General features: G+C 32.3%; 1 protein-coding gene across 1 annotated transcript in view; it reads right to left on the bottom strand.

Annotated features, from left to right (window-relative positions):
- Window positions 1-1,984: 1,984 nt before the first annotated feature.
- EMC2 (ER membrane protein complex subunit 2) overlaps window positions 1,985-24,691 on the bottom strand; it is a 44,180-nt gene continuing 21,473 nt past the window's right edge. Inside the window, exons 6-11 of the mRNA XM_016158971.2 lie at window positions 21,101-21,186; window positions 20,890-20,949; window positions 15,834-15,915; window positions 14,830-14,940; window positions 13,710-13,814; window positions 1,985-5,583 (exon numbers count right to left, since the gene is read on the bottom strand). Coding sequence (XP_016014457.1) covers window positions 5,497-5,583; window positions 13,710-13,814; window positions 14,830-14,940; window positions 15,834-15,915; window positions 20,890-20,949; window positions 21,101-21,186 — 531 coding nt within the window. The 3' untranslated portion in view covers window positions 1,985-5,496. The remainder of the gene's footprint in view (window positions 5,584-13,709; window positions 13,815-14,829; window positions 14,941-15,833; window positions 15,916-20,889; window positions 20,950-21,100; window positions 21,187-24,691) is intronic.

Raw genomic sequence — 24,691 nt, 5'->3', positions numbered from 1 at the left:
ATCTGCATGTCTTTTATTCCTTCCTTACTGAACCAATAGATTAAGTGCTGTCACACAGAAGTGTTTAAGAGTGCACACCCTGCCTTGCTCCCAATATCAGGAGGAACGTGTTTAGTCTCTCACCGAGTATGATAACTGTTAATTGCTGATATGTTTGGTCAGGTTTAGGAAGATTCCTTCTACTATGGAATTAGTTTTTTAAAATCATAAATTGGTATTTAATTTTTCTAAAAGCTTTTTTATTATCTGTAGACATGATAGTGAGGTTTTTATTTTCTTAATGGATTGCATTGACCAGTTTTAAAATATTGAGGAAGACTCGCCTATCTGAAATAAACCCCACTGGACTGTGAAAAACCTCAGAATGTTTTTCCACAGTGAATGTATTACTACACTGTGGCACATCCAAACGATGGACTACTACTTAGCAATAAAAAGGAACAAACTATTGACACACGGAACAACACTGATAGGTCTATAAGTAAATATTTCTGAGTAAAAAAAGCCAGTCCGAAAATGTTATATATTGTATGATTCCATTTATAACATTCTTAAGGTGACAAATTATACTGATGGAGAAAAGAGCAGTGGATGCTAGGTATTAGTGTTAGAAGAGAGTGTAGCTCTTAAAGGGTAGGAAGGGGGGAGTTTGTGCAGTTCTATACCCTGACTAGGGTGATGGTAACATGAACCTACACATGTAATACTTCCTAAACAACAACAACAAAAAAACACATAAAAAAAAATTGTGAAATCCAACTAAGGTCTATACCTGAGTTAATAGTAATGTTGCAACATCAGTTTCCTGGTCTGACAATACTGTGGTTACCTAAAATAACAGGAAGAAACTAGTACATGGGAACTCTGTACTGTTCTTGCAACTTCTTGTGAGCCTCAAAAGTATTTTAAAATATTATTTAAAAAATACCAGTGGGGGGAGGGGGGAGAAGGGCCTAACCTCTGGAAGATGAGTCAAGGAAGTCTTTGTTCTATACAGAGAGGACAAATGAGTACCAAGTTTGTGCAAGAAGGAAGCAAAACTCCACAAAATTTAAGCGTGGCTAAATTCAGAAATAAGAATGGGAAAATGAAGGGAGATACTTGAATCTTCTTTCCAGATTCTAATACTATATAGAACACTGAAGGGTCATGTTTAGAGCAACATGAGAGGATAAAATGGCATCATTTGTGATGTTATTAACAATCTAACTGCAGTGGAGAATGCACTGGAGGAAGTGAAGATGCAGGAAATCTAGCAATCTGGCTACTGTTATAGTGCAGAAGTCAGGTGACGGTAGCTTGAACTAGGGTGGTGGCAGAAATGGAAATGAAGGAAAATTGACAGATTTGAGATATTTAAGGCTAAAACGGATGGAAAATTAAAAGACTGAATATGCCCATTAGATTGTGACAGGAAACTAAACTATTTCAAAAAAATAATGGCAGGGAGGCAGATGCCAGACGGAGTCAATTTAAAGAATGGAAAGGGAAGAAAGATATGAGTTTAAACAACTGAAGAAACCTGGCAATAAGAAAAAAAAAAGAAAGAAAGAAATGGGGTGGTAGCTAGAGGGGGGGGGTTAAGAAAATGAAGGAACACATTTTAAAAAGTGGTAGTGAACTGAGCATGTTTTAGTGTTAATAAGAAGAATCCAGTTGAAATACAAGAAACAGATAAGAAAGGAAACAGTCTAAGGATAAGCATGAAGAAATGATGTAAAGTTTTTGAGGAAGCAGGAGGTTCGATGGTAGGAAGGAGTATGGTAAATTCAAGATACTAGAATATAAAGTATACAAAATGAGGGGACAGTGGTGGTGAGAAACACCTCAGAGAAGGGGATAGCTACTTCTACTGTAAAAGGAAAAGAGTATCTGATACTAAGTATGTTTTTATCTGGCAAATTCTTTTTCTCTATGAAATAGTAAGAGAGCTGCATTAGTTTGCGAGGGCTGCCTTAACAAAGTACACAGAGGACTGGGCATCTTAAACAATAGAAATTTATTTCATCACAGTTCTAGAGACCAGAAGTCCAGGTTCAAGATATCAGCAGTCAGTTTCTTCTGAGGAATCGCTCCTTGGCTTGTAGATGGCCATCTTCTCTTTGTCTTTCCTTGGTCTCTCCTCTGAGTGTCTGTATCCTAGTCTCTCTTATAAAGGTATCAATTACATTGGATTAGGGCCCACCCAGATGACCTAACTTTACCTTAATTACCTCTTTTAAGACTTTCTTTCCAAATAAAGTCATATTCTGAGGTACCAGAGGTTAGGACTGCAACATGAATTAGTGGGAGAGGGGACACGGTTCAGTCTTTAATAAGAGGTTACTAAGTAAAAAAGGAGATAGGATACATCAGAGGTTCAAAGTGAAAGAGGTTTGAAATAGGTCTAGTGTGAAATAGTTCTCACACTGGCTATAAATGAAGCAACATTTTAAATGGTAATTTAATTTAAATTCAATTTCATTCAAAATAAGAGTCTGACTTTATTATTCCATTAAAAATATTGTTTTACAAGTCACAAAATCTGAATTCTAATCCCCATCCTGCTAACAAGCAATGTCCCTTGAATATATCTGGCCCTATCTTTGTTACTCTAAAATGGGAACAATACATCACAGAATAGATACATGCCTCAGGGTATACTACAAAGAGTGCTAACAGGAATCCCTGATGTCATGGTCCTATTCCTTGCTTTGTCAAAGAGCTAAATTTAAGTTCTCTGAAACTTGATTCTTCATCTTAAAATTAGGTACAACTAAATCAGCTCTACAGTCCCTCCTAAAAACCCATAGTTCCATAAAATGAAGTAAAATTAAATTATTTTGAGAATAATTGGGTTGTGGCATTAGGGAAAAAAAGGTCTTTGAAATATTTGCCAGTAAAAACTGTATGCTTCCAGCATACTAAAACATCGGTCTTTCGTTTCTATTTTTTCTACCTCTTCCTCTGCTCCTGAGTCAACATTATCTTTCGATTAAACTTGTTTTAAAATGTCTTTTTCTTACCTCTGTTGGCTTAAATACTGGGTGTTGACCTACAACAAGATATTACTTCTTTTGTTATATATAATTATCTACTTAATTTTTAAGTGATAACACTCTGAAATAGCATTCCCATAGGATTTCTCATGGTAAAAAAATGTTGAATAATGGATATAAGTCAGAAACATATGTGACTAAAGTAACAGAAATCAAGTTTTTTTTTCTCATGTAATAAATACAGAGGTTTGCAACTGCTCATGTTGGTTGAGGCATCCAACAATGCCAGAGGGACCCAGGCTCCCCCTCATCTTTCTAAGGAAACTTCTTTGAAATGTACTTTTCATTCTCATAGTTGCTGCTTCATAGGTTGTAAAGTAGGTGTTGTACTTCTAGGCATGTTGCGGGCATTCATGGCCAGAGGGAGGAGAAAGAAGCAAGAATCTTCACCTCACAAAGCTTTAACTTTTTAATTTGAAAGAAAGACCCTTCCCAATATTCTTCTAACCCTAAATAGATCATTTGCCCACACTTTAGATATTCGTGCTGTCTAATATGGTGCCCATGAGTCACATTTAGCTATTTAAATTTAAAGAAAGTTAAATTAAAAATTCAATTTCTCACTTTCACTGCATATTTGAAGAGCTTGATAGCCACACTAAAGGCTACCATACTAAATAGGAAAAATACAGAATATTTCCTTCACTGCAAAAAGTTCTGCTTGGAATAACACAGATCAAAGGAATGAAACCATTTCTGTTTTAAATCAACCGTGATCATCCCCTAAGGTTGTGATAAGGTCCCAATCTCTTTGAGGACCAGGAATCTCTGTTCCTATCTGAACAATATAGGATACCGCTTACAAGGAAGAAGTGGGAGTAATTTGGTTGGGCAGGCAATGGTCTGCCACAATGGGACTGTCAGTACATTTAATATGTAATAATTTAAAAATTCTTGGCAAGAAGGTATCAAAATTAGCAAAAACAAAGTGAAAGTAAAGCTGATAGTTATAAGAGGCACTAAATTACTTATTATACAAATTTAATTGCTAAAGAAAACACTATTTTAGTGACTGATGGGAGAAAGTAAGAGAGAAGAATCATAGAATAGTATGTTTGTACCAAACAAATTTGAAATGGCTAATTACGTTGAACATGCACTTACTAATAAATTCATGGGCGAAAAGAGTACACCTCATGGTAACAAAGACTAGCTGAGAAGATTACCTACATAGGGGAAGAGTTATTTCAATATCCGTTCATTATGCACAGCAGAACAAATGAAAAGGACCGTGATAAGAAAGAATAAGATTAGATAGGAGAATAATTTACTAACAGAATTATTCAAAAGGTTAAAAAGTTGATATTAACAAGTTTTCTTCCTAAAGACTTTCAGGTTGTCGATTTCTCCATTTGCCTAAATCCAGCAATGACAAATGTGTAGGAGTTTCTAAATAACATTAGTATAAATAAGATTATGCATATAATTTACATATATGTAATTTATGTGTATTGTAAAATTACAAACTAATACTAACAATAAATATTTGTCCTGAATGAACAACTGCCTATTTAAAAAACTTATTTATGTTTAAATAAGGTGTTTAACTCTCAAAGTTCTTTCTACTCTATTGAAACATGCAAAATACTATTGAAGGTAGCATAATGGTTGTTTAGTATGCAAAGAAAAAAAGAAATTCTAATTACTAAAAAGGTAATGAGATATGAGAATTGCAAAAATTTTTCTTTTAAAGTAAAAACAACTCAGCCACTGGACCCCTTTGATTCCTATTCTCTATGATCTGCAAATATCCTTTTATGTAATTTACATTAGAGGTTCAATAAATACAAATTTCATAAAGGTTAAATCTGAGCATTATATGAACCTTAAAGCATTTTATAGGTTAAAAAAATCTCGATTACGTCCTATGGCAAAACAAACATTTTTACAAAGAGATATTGCTGCATTCTGGAGCATGACATTTCAGCAAGATTTATCAGAGTAACATTATAGTACATAAAACAACAGCCTACTGAAATACAGAGCAAAATCCAATCTGACACTATAAAGTCAAAATAATTTACCAGCATTTGCTTCTGCCAGCTATTTTTGCTATGTATTTATCACAAATAAAAAAGAGTTAACTAGAAATTGAGTTCTAAAACAACATATTCACTATTTAAGTATGACAAAAATCTTCATATGCAAGTTTAATAAATCATTATGGTTTATTTAATGAGGTTATTTCTACATCAGATTATGGTTTAAAAGCAGTTATATATGCGTGATATGAAGAGATGATGTACAATCAATAAGACTCTTCATAAATCTTTCTTCCATGGACTTTCCCCATCTTGCTGCTTAGCAGTAAAAGGCATTTTAGGTTTATATAAACACATTCTTTATGACTGCCGTAACAGAAAATTACATAAACAGCACTGGGCATTTAGTAAATAAGTCACAGGCCAATAAGTTCAACTGTGCAGTTGTGAAGTATAATGTGAAAGTTTTTGAAACCTTAAGACTGGGTAATCTGCAGTGTTTCCAACATGTCTTCAACTGCCTTAAGAGAGTATTTGGTTTCCTTCTTACTTCGACCTGCAAACTAATTTAAAAAATGCAATTAGGCTCAATTTCAGTGGCAGTTTCAAAATCAAAATCTTACCTTCACATTGCTAATATTATTTTATCACCAGCATGAAATCAAATATGTTCTTTATCTTCAATAGAAACAAAATTTGGGTTTTAAGAACATTAAGATTTCATCTTCAGTTGAAGTGTATAAAGATTTCACTGCATAACTAACTAGTCAATTTAAATGTTTAAATAGTTTGATAACCTATAAAAACATAGATTTGATATTTAAATCTGTCCTTTTTGGTCCAGAAAACTTTTATGAAATAAAAAAGCATAATTTACAAATGAAATTTAAGTTTAACATTTACATAGGAGTGGGGACCATTTCTACTTGTCTGGCCTCAACACATTTTTACAATTTCGAACAAAGGTAAAATATAAAATACTTTTTATTAAGCATTTTAAAGTGCAAGGTATCTAAAATTATTTAAAATTGGTTGTAATTAAAATAAAAAACTTCCAGATTTGTTAGTTGACTAGATAATATCATGTTTCTGCAGCAAAGACCTGTTAAATAAAATGCTATGTTACATGTTACAAAGCTATAAACGTGTTTTAAAATAAGCATTTCCAGTTTAAGCTGTTATTTAATATATAAAACCAATTTGGGATTGGATTTTACAATGAAAACAAAATATATTAAATACTATCTTTTTATAATTAAAAACATATTCATGGCATACTAAATTCAATAAAGTACATATAATCAGTGAGGGAAAACTGCTGAAAATCCTATGCTGATTTCAAAATGAGTTTTCTAACTAAAATGACAATACCTATCATCTATCAGTTTAACACTATAGATTTACTAGATAAGTATTCCTCATGGGGGTAGGTTTATAATATCTATATTACCTGTTTTCTCCCTGGGCAAAGTATTGATTAACATTTACTACTAACATATAGTGTTTTCAAGTGACATTTTCATGTGACTGATCTTTCCTTCGAATACCAATGCTGTCTTAAGTACTTAGTGCTTGATTTATGATGTGTTCCTTCTCTTTTGTAATTAACTTAATTTGGCAAACTTCTCATGACCTGTTGAGAAAGATTAAGTGATCAAGCACAGGTAACATCATAGAAGCAATAGGTTTCAGGAATGGTAACCTGCCTCTGACCTTTCTGGCTACAGTTTAACAGTATGATTCCCCTACTTCCTAAACCATTAGCTCTGTGATTGAATCTTGATTTGATAGAGTAAATAAAGGGGATTTCTAGAGGCAATGCCAGGAAAAGGGAAAAAAAGCTAAAGCTTCTCTTAAGAATCAAGAATGACTTTATCTTGAATAAGACATCACTAATTTAAGGAATTCAAATGTTAAATACTCAAGTCAGAATTACAAAATATGGTAAAAGCAACACCACATTTAAAACTTTGCCTTTTCATAATTTCCTTTGGTGAGTAAAGGATGTGGGTGTGCTTATTACTCCTATTATCCAGTTTACAAACTCACTTTCACAAGGACTCACCCAGAACAGAAAGCCTTTTCTTTTACTACTGCCTATCCAAAGTAAACAGGAATGGTCCTAATCAGATACTTAAAGGTCTAATTCTAGGAAAAAGCTTTGATGGGTTGGAGGAGGGGGTACAAAATAGGATACCACATAGTAACATTTACATAGCAAAACAAAAATAAAAAATTTCTGCAGACCTGAAGACATAACAAGTATTTGAAAATACAGCATTTTTTTTTTTTTGGTTTGTATCTAAACACAGTAAAAAACAGTAAATATGAATTTGTGATTTATTTTAATTAGCTGATTTTTAAAAATCACCTAAAACTATATCAATATTACTGACAATTAGTGTTATTTAGAATAAACCAAACTAACTTATTTGTGTCAGAACAAATAAAAAGAAAGTTGGAAATATAAATCTATCACTTTGAATTGTGTCTGACATGTAATTATTTTGTCTATTCCAGAATTATATGGCAATTTAACTGATTAAGCCGGAATCCTATTTTTCCCTCAAATCATGATTTAATTTTCTATTTCCCAGAAGGATAGTAACAAAATCACCTCTGCAATCATAAATAACATGGATCACTAGCACAGATGAATTTAACAGTGTACCAAAGAAGCATTTATCTGGAAAATTATTGTGTGTAGGTTCACATTAAAGTTTTCATGAGCATTAATCAAACTTGCCTGCCTCTACTGAACATGTTAAACCAATTATCTAATTGAAAAGCAAGTAGTAGCCATATTCTGTTTCATTATTAACTAGAAACAAAAAAAGCAGTTCTTAATACCTCATTTTCTCTAACTTATAAGTACCTAGAAAAATATTGTTATGAGGCATTTTTATTATATTCTTTGTATCAATTTATATGTCTCAACGAGTCATGAAGTTCTTAATTAGATCTCGGATTTTTCTAAATTACTAAATTACTAAAATGTCAATCTCTGAAAGTTATACTTCTTCACATTAATCACAAATTCTGCATTTTTGTTTTCGTACAGTTAGATTTTGCTTAAGTAAATTCTTTCTTAATTCACTGTTGGATCTTAAAGAAAACTTACCAGAAGAACACAAATAATAAAAACTCGATTATCAAATTCAAAAGCCAACGATTTATCCATTATATTAATTGGGATAAGTTGGACTAAAATTTACCTTTATACAGTTTGTGGAAAATAATGTGAGTGTGCAAAGTAATAGGATAAATAAAATAGAATAGTGGATAGATGAATCTCAGAAACATTACACTGAGTGAAAGAAGCCAGGCACAAATGAGTATATAACCTATGTATGATCTCATTTATAGAAAGTTCTAGTACCGGCAAAACTAATTTATAGTGATAAAAATCAAATCAGTGCTTGTTTACAGTGGGAGGTGGGGTTGACAGCAAAGCAGTAGAACGTAACTTTCTGGAGTAATAGAAATGCTGTATACTTTAAGTGGGGTGGTAGTGAGAGGGGAGTATACGATTGCCAAAACTCATTTAAAATGTGTGCACGCTATTATATGTAAATTATTCCTCAATAAAGCAGATGAAAAGAAAAAGGCAAAACAGAAGCCGAAGGATACGACTATGGACTTTTACCATAGTGTAAAACAATGCCAAATTACCACATATTTCCCTTCTTATTCAAAGGTAATGTACTGCATCCCAATTCTAGGTTGACTATGTGATTTGCTTTACTCACTGGAATACTAGCAGCATGTGACATATCCAGAGGTTTGAAAAAGCCCTTACAAATTGGAGTTTGCCCGTTTGCTGCTCTTGGAACCCTGAGACCACCATGTTAGTAAGTCCAAGGTAGCCTGCCAAACTAGACACACAAGGCCTAGCATTCCCAGCTGACAGAGAGCCAACTTTCAGACATTTAAGTGAGGCCATCAACCATAGCATAGGACAGAAATATAAATAAGCTCAGTGGAGACCAGCAGAGTTACTCAACTAAGCCCAAGCCAGACAGCCTACCTACAGAATCGTAAGGAAATAAGCCGGTATTTTAAACCACTAAGTTAGCAAAGGGTAAAAGAAACAATATTTATGAAATCTGATTCACAGAAAGAGAACCCAGAACCTCTGCATAGAGTATGAAGCCTCAAAAGCAACAAGAGATTTATTTAAAACCTGTTACTTGTGTCTAGAAGCAGAAATAAGTTTTGCATGATGGATGATTCCTAGTTGAGAAGTACTGGACGCCGCCAGAGACCTGACATGACCAAAGGAGAGATGTGTTATCTTCCTGGAGTAGTGTCCAAGATGACAGAAACTGACAAAAATTCTGTAGTATTCTGTCCCATAGAATCAAGAAAAGGCGAATCATGCCTTCGATAAAGATATACAAAACATCTGAGGACTATAGAATTCACCATGTAAAACTCAAAGACTGAACAGCACAAGTGATGCTTGCAGTGCTCTTTCCAAAGAAAACTGAGACTTTATTAAATAAGTCTATGAAAAGAAAATGGATCTATTAAGATATAACAAAAAAATTGTTTTAATGAGAACCGCAGGGAGGGCAAATATTACTAAAGAACAGTCTGGATCTTTGAACAATGGCTTAAATTACTGAAATTATGGAATCATGTCTAGTGGCAAAGTGCATCTCATAAGGCAGGGAAAGGCAGGTTGCCTTGGTCTTGTATTACTGAAGAGATGGCGGGGGGGGGGTGGACAAAAAGACCTCTGAATTTAGTTACTATTGACAGCTTTAAATCTGAAAGGAAAAGAGAAACAAGTGAGGGAAGAATATCAGTTGTTCACATGAGAAAATAATTGAGATGAAGGTTGGAAACTATAATTACAGCTTCAGATACATTTATACCCGACATCTCTTTATAGAGGCAGTATACTGTGGCCATTAAGAGCACCAATTTTGGAGTCCAACTGCCTAGGTTTGAAAACAGCTTTGTGTTAACCAGCTATGTCACCTTGAGAAATTATGTAATCCTTCAATGCTTTAATTTCTTCATTTGTAAAACAGCAAAAGTAACTAGCGTATAATAAATTTTCCATAAATGTGTGCTATCATAACTGTTGTTATAATTGCAATGAATATAGCAGGCATAATAAACTGAATTTGGAACATGTGGTTAATAAACACAATGTAATGTACATCACTATGATTTGGTAAAAATTTTGTATTAACTCCTTTATTCCTTAGAAAACTTTTATTATGTCCATCTTGCAGATGAAAAACTAGGCCCAGAGATGGTATGTGATTTATCTGAGATTGCATAGCTAATAAATGTCCATGCTAAACTTTGAAGCCATACAACATGGATCTAACATCTGTGTTCTTCTCTTAACTACTACATGGTACTAGCTTCCATGGAATGAGACTCATGACAGAATACGGAGCTGAGCAGATACATTCTGGATAGCTACATGGGGTCAGGGGGTGACTCTTATTTCATATCATGCATAAAAAATCAGTTCCAAACAGATTCTGCATCTAAATGTGAAAAGCAGAAGGAAAAAAGGAGACTCTAAAGACATACAAGATTATCTCTATGAAAAAAAAAAATTATCTTTATGACCACAAATAGCAAATGATTCCTTAAATAGAACACAAAATGTACAAACCATAAATGAAATAATGATTAGGTTCAACATATTTAACTTTAGAACTTTTGTTCATCAAAATCATTTGAAAGTAAAAGAAGATGAAGAGATTTACTACACATATTCCAAACACAGGGTTCATAATCAGGAAACTAAAAAACAAACTTTTTAAACCGATGAAAAAGACTGCAAGAAAGAGGTTATCTAAATGACCAATAAACATGAAAAACGACCGAACTACATTAGTAATCAGGGACATGCAAAATGAAACCATGAGATACTACTACACAGACAACACAACGGCTATAACTACAAAAACTGACAGGACCAAGTGTTAGTGAAGGTGTGGAACTGAGAACTCTCTAACTCTGCTAATGGTACTGAAAATAACTAATTCAGAAAACAAACTTTATCTACTAAAGTTAAATATACATAAGCCCTATGATCTAGCATTTCCACTCAAAGGTATACCACCAGAAGTATACGTATATGTACACCAAAAGGCATGTACGGTAATATTTAGTGTAGTATTATTCATAATAGCCCTACACAGGAAATAATCTAAATGCCTATCAACTAAATAGAATGTAGTATGTCCACACAATAGACTTCGGTACAATGAAAATGAACTACGGGATAGATAAAGCTCATAAATATAATAGTGAAACGGCGAGACAGAAATGAAAACATACTATGTAATTTCACGAAGTTCAAAAAAAGCCAAAATCACAGGATTATATATCAGTACTTCTGAGGAGGATAGAAGTAGAAATTGAAAGGACATATCACGAGGGCTTTGGAGTGCTGTAACGTTTCAACTATTGACCTGGATACACTTACCTGTACAATTCATTAAACTGTACAGTTATGAGTTGGGTTTCTTGTTACTATAATTGAATAAAAATTAATTTAAAAAATATACTCATCCCATGTCATAAAACACACTCTCTGAGCAGCTAGTTGCTTCTCAAAAATATCTTAAAAACAAGAATGTAGTTTGCATTCCATTAATTTTCTATTATACAAGTCTTATCTTTAAATCTCTTCTCTTCTCTCTCTCTCTCTCTCTGCCTACTGTGTGTGAAAGAAACACCACCATAGATCTGAGCTATCTCAAACTGCATTGAAGAAGCATGGCCTAGCTAGTGAATATTCTGATTTACATGCTAACAGAACAATCTCTATTATATACAGTAAAAATATAAAGTTACTTTAAATGATGTGATTATGGAGTCAATAAATTTTTTGAATCTTCCCGACATTCTCCACGTAGTACAAAAACAAAGAAACAAACAGCACCAAAACCAAAATAACAGAAAATGAGACCAAAGGACATCTTCAAAACAACTACACTGTAGGCAATCCTCCAAATCTTTAGAATGCAGTTGTATCAATAACAGCAGTAGGACCCACAAAATATCAACAGCTCTGTGGTAGCAGCAATACAAAGTGAAAGAGGACAACTACTACGCTATAAGCCCCAGAAAGGAAAAAAGTATAAATTGATGAATCTGCAAACGGCTTGCAAAACCAGGAGTCTCAAAGGCTCCAAATTAAAAATAAGTGCAAACAACTGCATGCAAAATGTAACACTGAACGAGACTAATAGTCTGAGACCTCAAACTTGCAGAAATATCCAGCAAATATTCTCTTCAGAATGAAAAAAATTAACATCACATTGAAAGAAAACTACTGGAAAGTGAAACCAAATTGACCAGGACAGAAACACACGTGGTTGTGGGGCGGGATAAGAGGGAAGGTGGGTTCAGGCTGGTTCAGATAAGGGAGGGGAGGAGAACAGTGAGGAAGTGATGCCCGGAGGCAGCAAATTCCAGAAGAAAGCAAAGCAAAGCAAAACAAAATGCCGCATTTAAAGCTGAGCAGAGCACCTCAAAATTCAAGACTTAAACTCGCAACACTGTTTCTGAGAAAGACTGGATACACAGAGAAGTCATATTTGAGTTCTCCTTAACAAAGAGGAAGCTACAGAGAAGCCAGTGGAAAAGTCATCCTATCTTCGGACTCTCTCTATTCCATGAAAACTTCTTCCTAATAGGCCAGGAAAGCTATCTCATTGAAACATAAAGAACAAGAAAAAGAATATGAAATTCCCCATAATTATTATAGAGGAAAAAAATGACAGAAAGAATCTGAAAGAAAATGGATGCTATAGGAAGTGGGAAAGGAGAGTTAATTAGCTTATAACTTAGAGACCCGAAAAAAAAAATCAAACAAACAAAATACATTTAAAATTTTAAAAGCAAATTTCTCAAAAGAAAACTGAATCTGCATATTAAAGGATCTACTGTGTATTTGGAAAAACTGACCCAAGAAAAATCAACAACACATACTGTAGTAAAACTACTGAATTTTAAAGATAAATTGTTTTGGACCACTTGTTAGGGAAAGAAAATCAGGTTGGCATCAAACTTCTTGACAATATTTTATCCTAAAAAACAATGAAACAATATGTTTGAGACTTAATCATATAAGCCAAAGTTTGTATAAAAAGCCATATCATCTTTCAAATATAAAGACTATAGACATGTAAGTTATAAACATACAAGATGTAAGGTTTTCCATGAGTTGTTCCTGAAGAATCTATCTCCTCAGGACAAGCTTCAGAAAATCAGATAAGATCTGACTTGTAAGCAGGGTACATAAGCTTTGTTATATACTCTGGCTGGTTTACTTTTAGGCTTTTTTTCCTTTTTTTATTACTTGAGAAATCTCTGATTAATATATCCGATCTGCCTATGAAATGCATCCTGCAATTTGTTTATCCTTTCTGGACTTTCAGAATTACTTTTTATTTGCCAAATACAGAAATACTGAGACTTCTAGATGGCAAGGGTAATTATAGGATCATAACAGTGACAGACTCCGTTTGGGAAATAAAAGTGATCCTACAAAGTAATTCTACACAGTTTTTTAGAACATTATTTGATAAAGACCCAAAGGCTTAAAGGTCCAATGATAGACATCTGGCTTTGTAGCTGGTAAAAACAAAAACAATTAAAAAAATATATTAACTGACCTTTGTCATAATATAAAATTATCAATACTAACCTGATAAGCTCTGTTTATTTGACTAGCTGCCCAACTAGCATATTTCATGTTGTCCTTTTTTGTTTTTGCACTTGCTTTTGGATTAGAAGCAATATGACTTGCCGACTAAAAACAAAAAAGAAACATTAAAAACAAAATGTCTTTTTTCAAGCAAGATAATCAAAAACATGTAAGGGTCACAGTTAAATGGGATAGATAATAACAAAGAATTTTTAAAATTTGTACCAAAACTATTTTTAAAATAAAGTTGAATGAAATTAATGTTTAAAAATGAAAATTGATTCTAAAATACAGAATAATCTAAAGTAATAGGAAGAGAAAGGCTACCTTAGATAATATCTAAAATCATTTTATTAGTTATCTACCAGAGCTCTCAAAAGTAAAATTCCATTTATTTCCTAAAAATTATTTCATTTGCTTTTTCCTGCCTCCATCTCTGCAATTAATTCTTTTTCACAGAGCCCCACCAAGACATTCATCTAAAAGTCCATGAAAAGACTTGGATAAATTAAAATTTCAAAGAACTGGCCTATTATATTTTTTCCATGCATTCTGATTATAGAGAGGACCTCATTTTATTCATATGTTAAAGCTCAACAAATTCTTCCTATCCCAAAGCCATTATCAACTGACTTTTCCAAGCTCATCATTTGGCATACATAAACAATAGAAATATTTAATTACATGTTTCATGCAATTTTCAAATTGTTCGTCTATGCCATAAAAATATTTTAATTTGACGTTAGAGATTTTATTTCTAATGTCTTTTGTTGGCAGTTTAAAAATATCTAATACAATTATCATTTAGGGTAAGAAGTACAATAATGTTGGGCATAAACCGAAGAATATCAAAATAATCAAGAAACAGATAACATGGTTTGTTATCTGTTACTATTATATTTTACAAGGGAAGATTTCATTTCTGATACAATAAAAAATACTTTACAACAAAATGTCAAATAGCTAGAATGATCTTACATTCAAAATCAAAACTACCTTACAATATATTTCTCACAATTAATTAAAAAAAAAAACAAGAGGGAAGTGATTGGATAGGATAGTTAATGGGTTTTAAATGATAAATTTCGTAAAATAACATTAAACATGCACCTCAGCTCACCATGTAAAGTCCAAACAAAGCTCTCATATTTCTGTTGTTCAGTTTCAATGCCTGTGCAAAATACTTTCTTGAAAGTTCAAGGTTTTCAAGTCCACCTTGGGTATATTTAACCTGTTAAAAATTGCAGAGTGCTGAAATTTGTTTATTTTACTACTTTGAAATATAGCATGCTTTATCATATCATAGGCATTAGTAACTGAAATATATATTTTGTAAACAAAGGTAAGATGTTTAAAAAATTCACCTTAAAGTTATTAAAGCTAATCTTTGAAGCATAACCTCAAAAAAACTATTCTATTAACAGCCCTTAATAATAAAGTCCAACTAACCTTATAGCATTCAATTATATTGCTATCCTTAATATTAAGAAAATACTTCCTACTTCCCAAAATACTGAGCCTTAATATAAATTTCCTAGACTACAGATTTAAAAATCATAATCAAGACAAAACAAATAAAAGCTCAGACACAAACAATAGTTTGGTGGTTACCAGAGGGAAAGGCGGGGTCGCAGGGAGATACACAGGGGTAAGGGAGTCAAATATAGGTTGATGAAGGAGATTTGACTTTGGGTGGTGAACACACAATGCAATACACAGATGATGTATTATTATAGAATTATATACTTGAAACCTATAAAATTTTATTAACCAATGACACCCCAATAAATTAAGCAAAACTTTTTAAAAATCATAATCACTGTAAATGTCATAGAAGCTATTAAGTGGTGACAACTGTGGCACAATTCTTAATTAGAAAAGAAAATAGTGTACAAAAAAACCACAAAGAATTTCACTGTCTTAAATAGTGCTTTTAACTGAGAAGTCAGTATTTCCATTACAGTATTAAAAATTTAAAAGTTTTACTCCCACAAGTCAATTTTCATCAGATGTTTTAAATATTTATATACTTGCCTAACATTAAAGACATAATCTTAGTTCCATAATACCCAATACCAACAAAAATAAAATCACACACAATTCTTGTTTTTTGAAAACACTTACTTCAGCATACTGCTGACAGTATAAGTGGCTGTGTGGATTAGTCATCATAAGCTCCTCTAAACAAAAGGCTGCTTTAGCGTAGCTGAAAAATATTGAGAAGAAATTAATTTTAAGAGTCACAAATTTTATCTTGGCTATGCCTTAATATAATTTTGAAAGCAATTTTAGTGATATTAGACATTTTACTCCCTAAATAATTTAAATAACTTTATTAATAAAGTACTTATTACCCTGAATTCATAAGTATAAATAACATTAAATTTTTAATGAAATGAATAAACAGAGGCTTAAATCCTAAAGCAGCCTATGAACAATCAATAAACATTACATTTTTATAACTGGGTAACTACTAAGATAGCCAAACATTAAGAACATAGGCTTCAAGACCTTAGATTAGGTTACATATAAAATAACTTCTAGAAGTCCGCAATCATTTGAGAAAATATTCAAAGAGCTAAAGTTGTAAGGAGGAAATTAACATTTTATTAAATATTCTCAATTCACTAAAAATCCTTTGCAGACTTATATTTACCAAGATATTCTATTACAAAGACTATTCATTACTTAAGTTTACTATCAAATACAAAATCACAATGAAGTTGTAAATTTCTAAACCTATGAAAACTAGTCAAGTTATAGGCTTTGATATGCACTCTACTACTATTTCATCATGTGGGTGAAACAAAAAATCTTGCTGAAAATCTAAGAGAGAACTGCTGCAAGGGTTCTGGAAAAATGTTTTTACACATGTTACTCTAATTCCCTTTAATGTATTTTATATGTTTAAAGCCATGTGAATATTTTCACTATTTACAGGAAATCCTCAAGAGCACAGGTGTTCTAAGATTTATTCTCAGTGAGGAAGTACTGAGAATACCCAACAGAAAAAGGCTACCTACAGTTATTTTTGGTACTTGTCACAAATAGACAAAGGTACCTATCTTTACACTAATGTCTAATATACTTTATTTTCAAATTATACATGTTGCAGTTTCACACATGTGATTAATAAGAGCTAACTTCTATTACATGCTTATTATGTGTTGTGTCTCTAGGTGTTACACGTATTAACTCATTTAATCCAACTCAAACTCTAGGAAGCGGGAAACTATTATCAGCATTCTATAGTTGAGAACACTGAGGCAGAGATTAAACTGAAGCCCAGGCTGTGCCTCTCCAGTCGGTCTATACTCTTAACCACTATGTGTACTGCCTGTAAGCACTACATTACATTCCATAATGAAAAACGCTGGTGATGATGGTAGTAAAGAAGATGTCAATGGCAACACGAAAACAGGTACAGAGATCAAACGTAAAAATGCCAAAAATTCAAATTAATGCTAAGAATAAATGTTCTTAGAAATTTAAATAAGTTAGGCACACCTATGACTCTAGTTCTTATGCAGCATAAAGTAAGATAAAATGGGTGGATAGAAGTTTCTACTGAAAAATGAATGCCGAGATATTTTTCTTACATCCCATACAAGGATAAGGATCCCTTCCCCCGATTTTACGAAGTATAAAATCAAACTAATTTTGTGAATAGAGTACAGAATCAAATAAACTTAGAGATGGAAGGAGCAAGAAATAGTCTTATCTAGTTTTTCTCAGCTGGAATCGCCCAAGAGCACTAAGTCATATGGAAAGCAATTTGAGTGATAATTTTCTCAATTTTCCCAACGATGGTACATGGCCAGTACCATTCCAGAGACATAAAAAAAGTGAACTTATTATATACAAAGACTCAATAATACTAAGATTAGAGAAGTAAAAATAATTTCAGTCTATTTAAAATGGAATAACCACTATTATTACTATGTTAGAATAGTTTTTAAAGTTCTTCTGTTCCTCATAAAAGCACATGTACAGATTACAGTATTTGTCCCTAAACTGCTTTATCAACTTTGTGATTTTTCCTTATAGAATTTTAAAATTTTGTTATAAAATTTTAAAGGATAGGCCTATAAAAAAAAACCATAATCACAATCACAATTTAATTTATACTACTAGCTGCTCCTTGCTGCTGTAACATCTAGTTTTAATGACGAATCAAATAGAAAAAAGTGTCTGTTTAAAATACATATTTTTGTTTATAACATGTATTGGTAGTGCTAACAAATTATAACTAATTTTTTATATTTAAAGTAAATAAATTATCTCACTCAATATGGTCAACTGGTATGACTAAATATATACTAGAATTTATAAATGAGAAACAAACTTAAATAAAAGTTAAAGATATTAAAAAAGTACATGGCCTTTTTTCTCCATAAAAACACTGAATACACTTATACGACCCCCTACTGTGGAAATTTGGAGTAAAAAAATGCTAGATCTAGACTAGCAATGCTATGCTACCTATGACCTATTACATGTAAAATAGCTTGTAACTATTCATATGCAGAAAAGAATGCCAAAATGTTAAATATATTATTACATTTTTGCCATTGTGTCCACAAAACGATACTAAATTGACATCCCACAATAAGTTACCACTTCTAGCAAAAAAAATCCTACCTCCTACAATGACTGGCCCATATAAGTCAAATGAATTAAGTGAACAGATTCTGATTTTCATGTAGTTTCAAAAAATTTGAAGATATTTATTTCCACCCACCCTAAATCTTAATATTCCTAAATGTTCAATTGGAAAAACTAAATGATCATTTCATGAATGACTAGCTTTAAGATCAAAAACAATTTTGTGATATAAGATAAAGGAGAAGGCTAAACACAATTTTCATTTCCTCTGAAAATAAATTTTTCAAGTGCTTCTCTGTTTTTGTATTTCATTTCTTGGGATTTTTCAGTTCTTATAAATAAGAACTTAAGTTTACATTCAACCCTATCTCAACAAACTCTTTAGAGGTTCAAAATAAAACAAAACTGAATGTGGTCATTACAAGGTAAAGCAAATAATAAATTTAATTATAGGTTAAAATAAAGTGTAACCTATTTAAGAACTAAATATAGAAACACTATAAACACATGTAAAAAGAATTAAATTGAGAAGAAAATAGAAAAAAACAAAGGTGATATATTTATATAGTTCTTAGAGGATAAAAAAAAATGAAAGCAATAAAAATTGATATGTCTGACCATCTAAAAATATAAAATTTCTTTAGTTAAAAATCAATATAAAAAAGACATATAACAAGGATATGCTTCTGAAAGGACAAAAAGGTTCTCATTATTTATATAAAAAGCTTTTACAATTTTTTTAAAATAAGCGTAACCAATTTTCACGCGTCAAAATTTGTGAAAATTAAAAAGAATGATAACATCCAGCATTGTTAAAGGGATACTCTAAATATTGCTGGTATAAGAGTAAATTGATATTATCTTTCTAGTGAACAATCAGGAACAATGTATCAAAACCATAGAAAATGTGCATATCATTTAATTAATTCTAAAAATTTAGCTAAAGGAAATAAAATAAAAATAATCAGTACAGCATTATAGTGAAAATGAAAAACAATCTTCACATTCCCCTAGGAAATAATACTAGTGAACATTAATAAGATGAACAATATAAAGCCATTGAAATAACTTTGTGGAACGTTTAGTGTAATAAGAAATTTTTGATAAAATATAATTAAGTAAAAAGCATTAAGCTATGAAAGATAATTCTATTTTATGTTTATTTCAAGAGGTATTGAAAAGAATCAAATATAAACTGAAGTTAACTTAGGATGATGCAATTATATGTGATTTTTGTCTTTGTCTTTATTGAGTTTTCCAAATTTTCTGAATTGGGTATCTCTTTAATTAAAATAGAACATTGCCTTGATGATTTGAAATGTTTTTAAATGCTTTTAATCACAAGATCTTCAAAAAGCACAAAAACTTAAATGACTGTCATCTGTTTTAGGGGCAAAGTAAAACTAATGTTACTTTCTTTATTATGCTCTGAAAATTCAGTTTCATGTTATTCAAATTATATACTGTATATTTCATAAATATTAACTTAAGAACTATGAAAAATGAAATTGTTGCCATCTAAACCAAATATACTACCACTTTCACATATATAAGAAAACCCTGAGTATGTTTACATATGTGAACATACAAGCATATATACATCTATACTGAACATGATTTGGTAAATAATTTTATAAGGGAAAACAAAGACAATCTGATAGCCACGGTATAGTAGAGAATTTAAGAATGCTTCCCAGAATATAGTACACATTCATTAAATGACAGTGATAATTTTTTTAGCTCCCACTTATATTAGAATTATACAGATAACTACCTCAATTCTTCATTTCACATTACATATATAACCCTCGGCAAAGGCAAGAGACAAATGTCTTCATTCTATTTCCTGTGTCAGCTATTTGTAGCACGAGAATGAGAGTAACATAGGCCTAGTGAGAACATGTACATGAGAATCTGATTCTATTCTCTCAAAAAGAAGGAAAAACCATGTGATGTACTTAGGATTTAGAAGAACTAAGGGGAAAAAAAGAAAAAAAAGTCCTGCCTCTAGATGAAGGTTGGCATTAATGCTGTGATATTAGAAAACTTGTGCTAAGACTGGCTAATCCTCTCACACTGGGATTTCCTCCTGTCACTGGAGCAATAAAAAAGCTAACAAAAACATTAAATATCCAATAAGCCAGTTCCTACAGCATTCAACATTCTTGATTATTCTTGGTTTTTTACCCAGGCAACAGAATTTTTAAACAGCGGGGAGTTCAATACTCTTTGTATATAAGAACAATTTAAACTCTAAAAATTCACAATTTTGATTCACTAAAAATAACCTTAGCTCAGTAAATGCAGGCCTTTCTAATTCCAAACAATGCCATATGTATTTGAAAGAAATATTTCCCAGACAAAAATCATTTAGCAAAACACAAATGACTTACAGCAATTCACATATCATAATCAAGTGTTGATTTATTTTTCATTTAATTGTTCACTTTGTTCATTTAAAATAGCACATTATTCATTCCTTCTCACCAAACCTTTGGAAACCACTATGCCTTCTGAACTTATATAGTAATGAAAGCTGCACTCCTAACAAAATTTTATGTGTGTAACAACTTACTCATGTTCATTGATATAAAGTTCTGCAAGTTCATGCCAGGCCTCTTGGTCTCCAACAAATCTAGTGAGAGAAGGAGAAAAAAAGTAAGTATGTAGATATTCTGTAAATAAACAGCATGTAGGCAAAAAAGGAAAATCAAATGCAAATTCCATTTTAATTAAAAAAAGATTTATCAGAATAACAAAACACAATCCTCTTGTAAGACACTCACTGTTCCAGATACTCATTCAGTTCCCGAATGGCCTCTACATTTTTTCCCTGGGCCTTTCGAATGGCAATCTTACGCTTTCTTGCAGCCTGTGGGTTGACATTAATAAAGGATTAGGCCCTCATGATTCCCTGGGTTTTGTAAAGAAGGTAATTTGACTGTGCAAATTATTATCTCAATGCCAGCGAAATTCCATTGTAGAACTACTGCTTAGTGGGAGTTTATAAACATACCCCATGACATCTCATCGGGGAATTCAAACATTCCTCTAACAATCACATATGCTTTACTTTTGATGTACACAATGTATGCATCATTTCGTTCAAATAAATGCCCATCCAGATTCTGATAATTACAAACCAGCAGGAAACCCTAATCTTTATCCAGCCTAAAGTCCTTTACTCCCTCTCATTCATAAGATCTGTATCTTAAGAGATAGAGGGATAGTGGATTAGAAAAAAAATCTCACCATAGCCACTTGAATGTAATTATACAAATATGGCTTCTGATAACTCTTTTCACAATTTAAAAGGAAAATCTACCTATGAGTCTTTCAAATGAATAATATAGGTTCTGAAAAACATTTTATAATAGACAAAACATTTAAAACGTAAATGTTAAAGTTTTCTTAAATGATAAATATAAAAATCAATGCCATTTATTTATGCATTATCAAATATGTACTGGACAGCCAAAGTATTTGACAGGTACTGCGCTAGACAACAAAAATATAAGCAAAAAGACACACCAAATAAAACAAAACAATGATGGAGCTCTATGATATTAGCTAACACAGGTTGCGGCACAGTGCAAGAGGTGGAAGGGCAGGAATCAAAGAGGGTTCCAGATGTGATACCTGTACTGAAGTAGAAAAGGCAGGTAAACATTTAGAAAGCAAAAGAGGAACCTGTGTGGAGGACCCTGCATAACAGGAGCAACAGTGGAGCAAAAGCACGGGAGACAGCAACACTGTGCAATCAAAACTACACGACTGAGGCTGGAGTGAACAGTCAGGGGACTGGAGGGCACTGCAAGAATTATTAAATTTACATCCCGTCCATCCCTGTTTAATTTAATGCAGAAGACTAAACAATGAAACACACGAGGGCCAGATTGTTATTGTTTTATAATACACACTCCACAAAATCCAGACAAGGAAAGCAAAATGAATGGGTCCTCTTGAGACTAATGGAGCTAGCTACCTGCCATGGGGTAAGAAAGGTGGGGAGTTTTGCTCTGAAGAAGTGGAAGTTAAAGAAACAGAGAATAAAGAGACTTCCCAAGAAGATAAAGAGCAATATTTATAATAATAGTAATGATAAAAAATGACCTATGTGTTTGAAATGTATATCCTAGAATATTTGGCTCATTTTGAAGGCCTAACGCAATGCCTGCCACACAGAAGGTACTGAAATATATTTGAAATAATTTTACTATCTAATAAATGTAAAGTTTAGAAAGTCTCAAGAAATCACAAGGAAATTAAAAGTTCTAAAAATAACTCAATCCTAAAGCCTTTAAGAAAAATATCAGATTTCAAATGAAAGCCTTATTCCATATCCTTTGGAAAACAGGTGAGGGATATATTAATATATAATTAAGATATTAATTTCTTTTAGACATATAATATCTAATTTCTTCAATCCAACAAAACTTGAAATATATTTGTTTATTCCTTTCATTTTTCATGACACTATTTCTTCCACAGACAATATGGTAGACATCAGAGAATCCAGGTTTTTTCACTTACCAGCTTTCTAATCAAGGGCAAAATATTTGATGTCCCCACTTGGTACCACCGCCAATTTCCAAGTATCAATGCAAAGCAACTAACACAATACACTGAATATAATAGTATTAAATGAATGCTATCTTCCTTCTTTCCACCTCTAGTTTGTGCTTAACACTTATGTGTTAAGACTTGCCAAAAGGTATGCCTACGAGATCTTTAAAGAACTGGCACAGGCTTGCTTAGTTTGACTTGATATCTTGCCCCAATCTTTATAGGAGATGCATCAGCTGAAATGAGATATTGTATAGATATGGTAAAACTTGTTGAAAATATTGCATTCGAATGCCACAAATCAAACAAAAAGTCAAAGCATAAACATGAAGAGCAACTAATACTTCTATAGTCATAGTAAGAGGTGTGGTATGAACACTGTTAATGAACACCATTATGCATGAGTTTTGTGAAGAAGGGTGTACTAAAAACGCCTGTCTTACTTTAATTCATTTCTCAGTGACTCTACTGTCGAACACACACCAGTATTTTCAGGTCAGCAGCATTCTGCAGAATACAGTTATAAAGCACTGCTACAGTGTTTTAAAGATAATCTTTTAAAATGCCTTTTAAAATACATTTCTTTTATAAGTTGTGAAAAAATAGACGTTTAAACTTAAATGTATCAAAAGAGGTAGAAGTATGATTAGAAAGTGGATTCCCATCCTAGATCCTTCTATGAAACTTCTGAAAAGAATCCAAAATATTACAATATTACAATATTTATTAATTAAGAGTTTTCCACCCAACAAAACTTCAGTGAGGTATAAGATTTTAAATATAAGGCTTTACTAACTAATTTGAGAAACATGCCCCCAAATCTCTAATATATAAGCAATATTGTGCTTAATTATGTAAAATCTAAGACTTAGGATTTTACTAATATTCTAAAGTTTAAAACAAACTTTTAAGTGGTAACTATTCAATTATACAAAGCCAGTCTTCCTAATGAAACCGTATACAACTGCTTAAAAAAAAGAACTACATGGCAATTACTATCACACATACAATACACTATTAAGTCACATATTAAATATCAGCCCTTTCAGAGTTACAAGAAAAATAATACCACATTCTGACAAAAGAACCAATCTTTATTTATCATGATCATTTTAAATATAACATTAAGCAAGGATTTCATTTCTGGCCAAGATGAAGTAACAGGGACCAGATTTACCCTCTTGTCTGAAACAAAGAACTGGACTAAATATATAAAACAACCATTTTTAAAGCACAAAGCAACAGGCAACAAAGGAGAGTGATCCCTGAGAGGCAGGAAATAAATGAGGTGAGCCCTATTTTTACAGCCCTGGCATGCTGCCTTGAGAGTTTCAAGGGTGGTGTGCAGGCAGAGAAAACCCGGCTGAGCCCAGCAGACTCTGGGAGTTCAGGAGGAGCTCAGAGTCCAGGAACATCAAAAGGCTAGAGTTCACAGGACAGAGTACTGGAAAAGAGAAAAAAAATTCAAAATAAGGACTCTGGAGGTTCCCTTTGAGTACTCAGCTTTGTACTGCTCAGTGTATATGTATAAGGAAACTACCCAAGGCCAAGCAAAAAACTATCAGAAAGGTTTAGGGGGAAAAGTGCCCAGAGCTCACACAGAGCTGAGAATTGTGTCTCTTTCTACCAGCCACACCAGAAAATGCCATGATTCCTGGTGTAAACACTGATCTGGTCCTATCTAACAAAGACCTAAAATTTTGCAAGTAACTTAACTGTATCACATATGAAAGTTCAATAATATTTATAGGAATATGAAAATGAAAAAAGGCAAAGGAAACTTTTGAGGATGATGGTTTTATTTACTCTCT

The sequence above is a fragment of the Rousettus aegyptiacus genome, unplaced genomic scaffold, assembly GCF_014176215.1.
Source record: "Rousettus aegyptiacus isolate mRouAeg1 unplaced genomic scaffold, mRouAeg1.p scaffold_m13_p_15, whole genome shotgun sequence".
NCBI lineage: Eukaryota > Metazoa > Chordata > Mammalia > Chiroptera > Pteropodidae > Rousettus > Rousettus aegyptiacus.
Note: the sequence above shows the minus strand (reverse complement) of the source record. Positions and strands in the feature narration are given on the sequence as shown.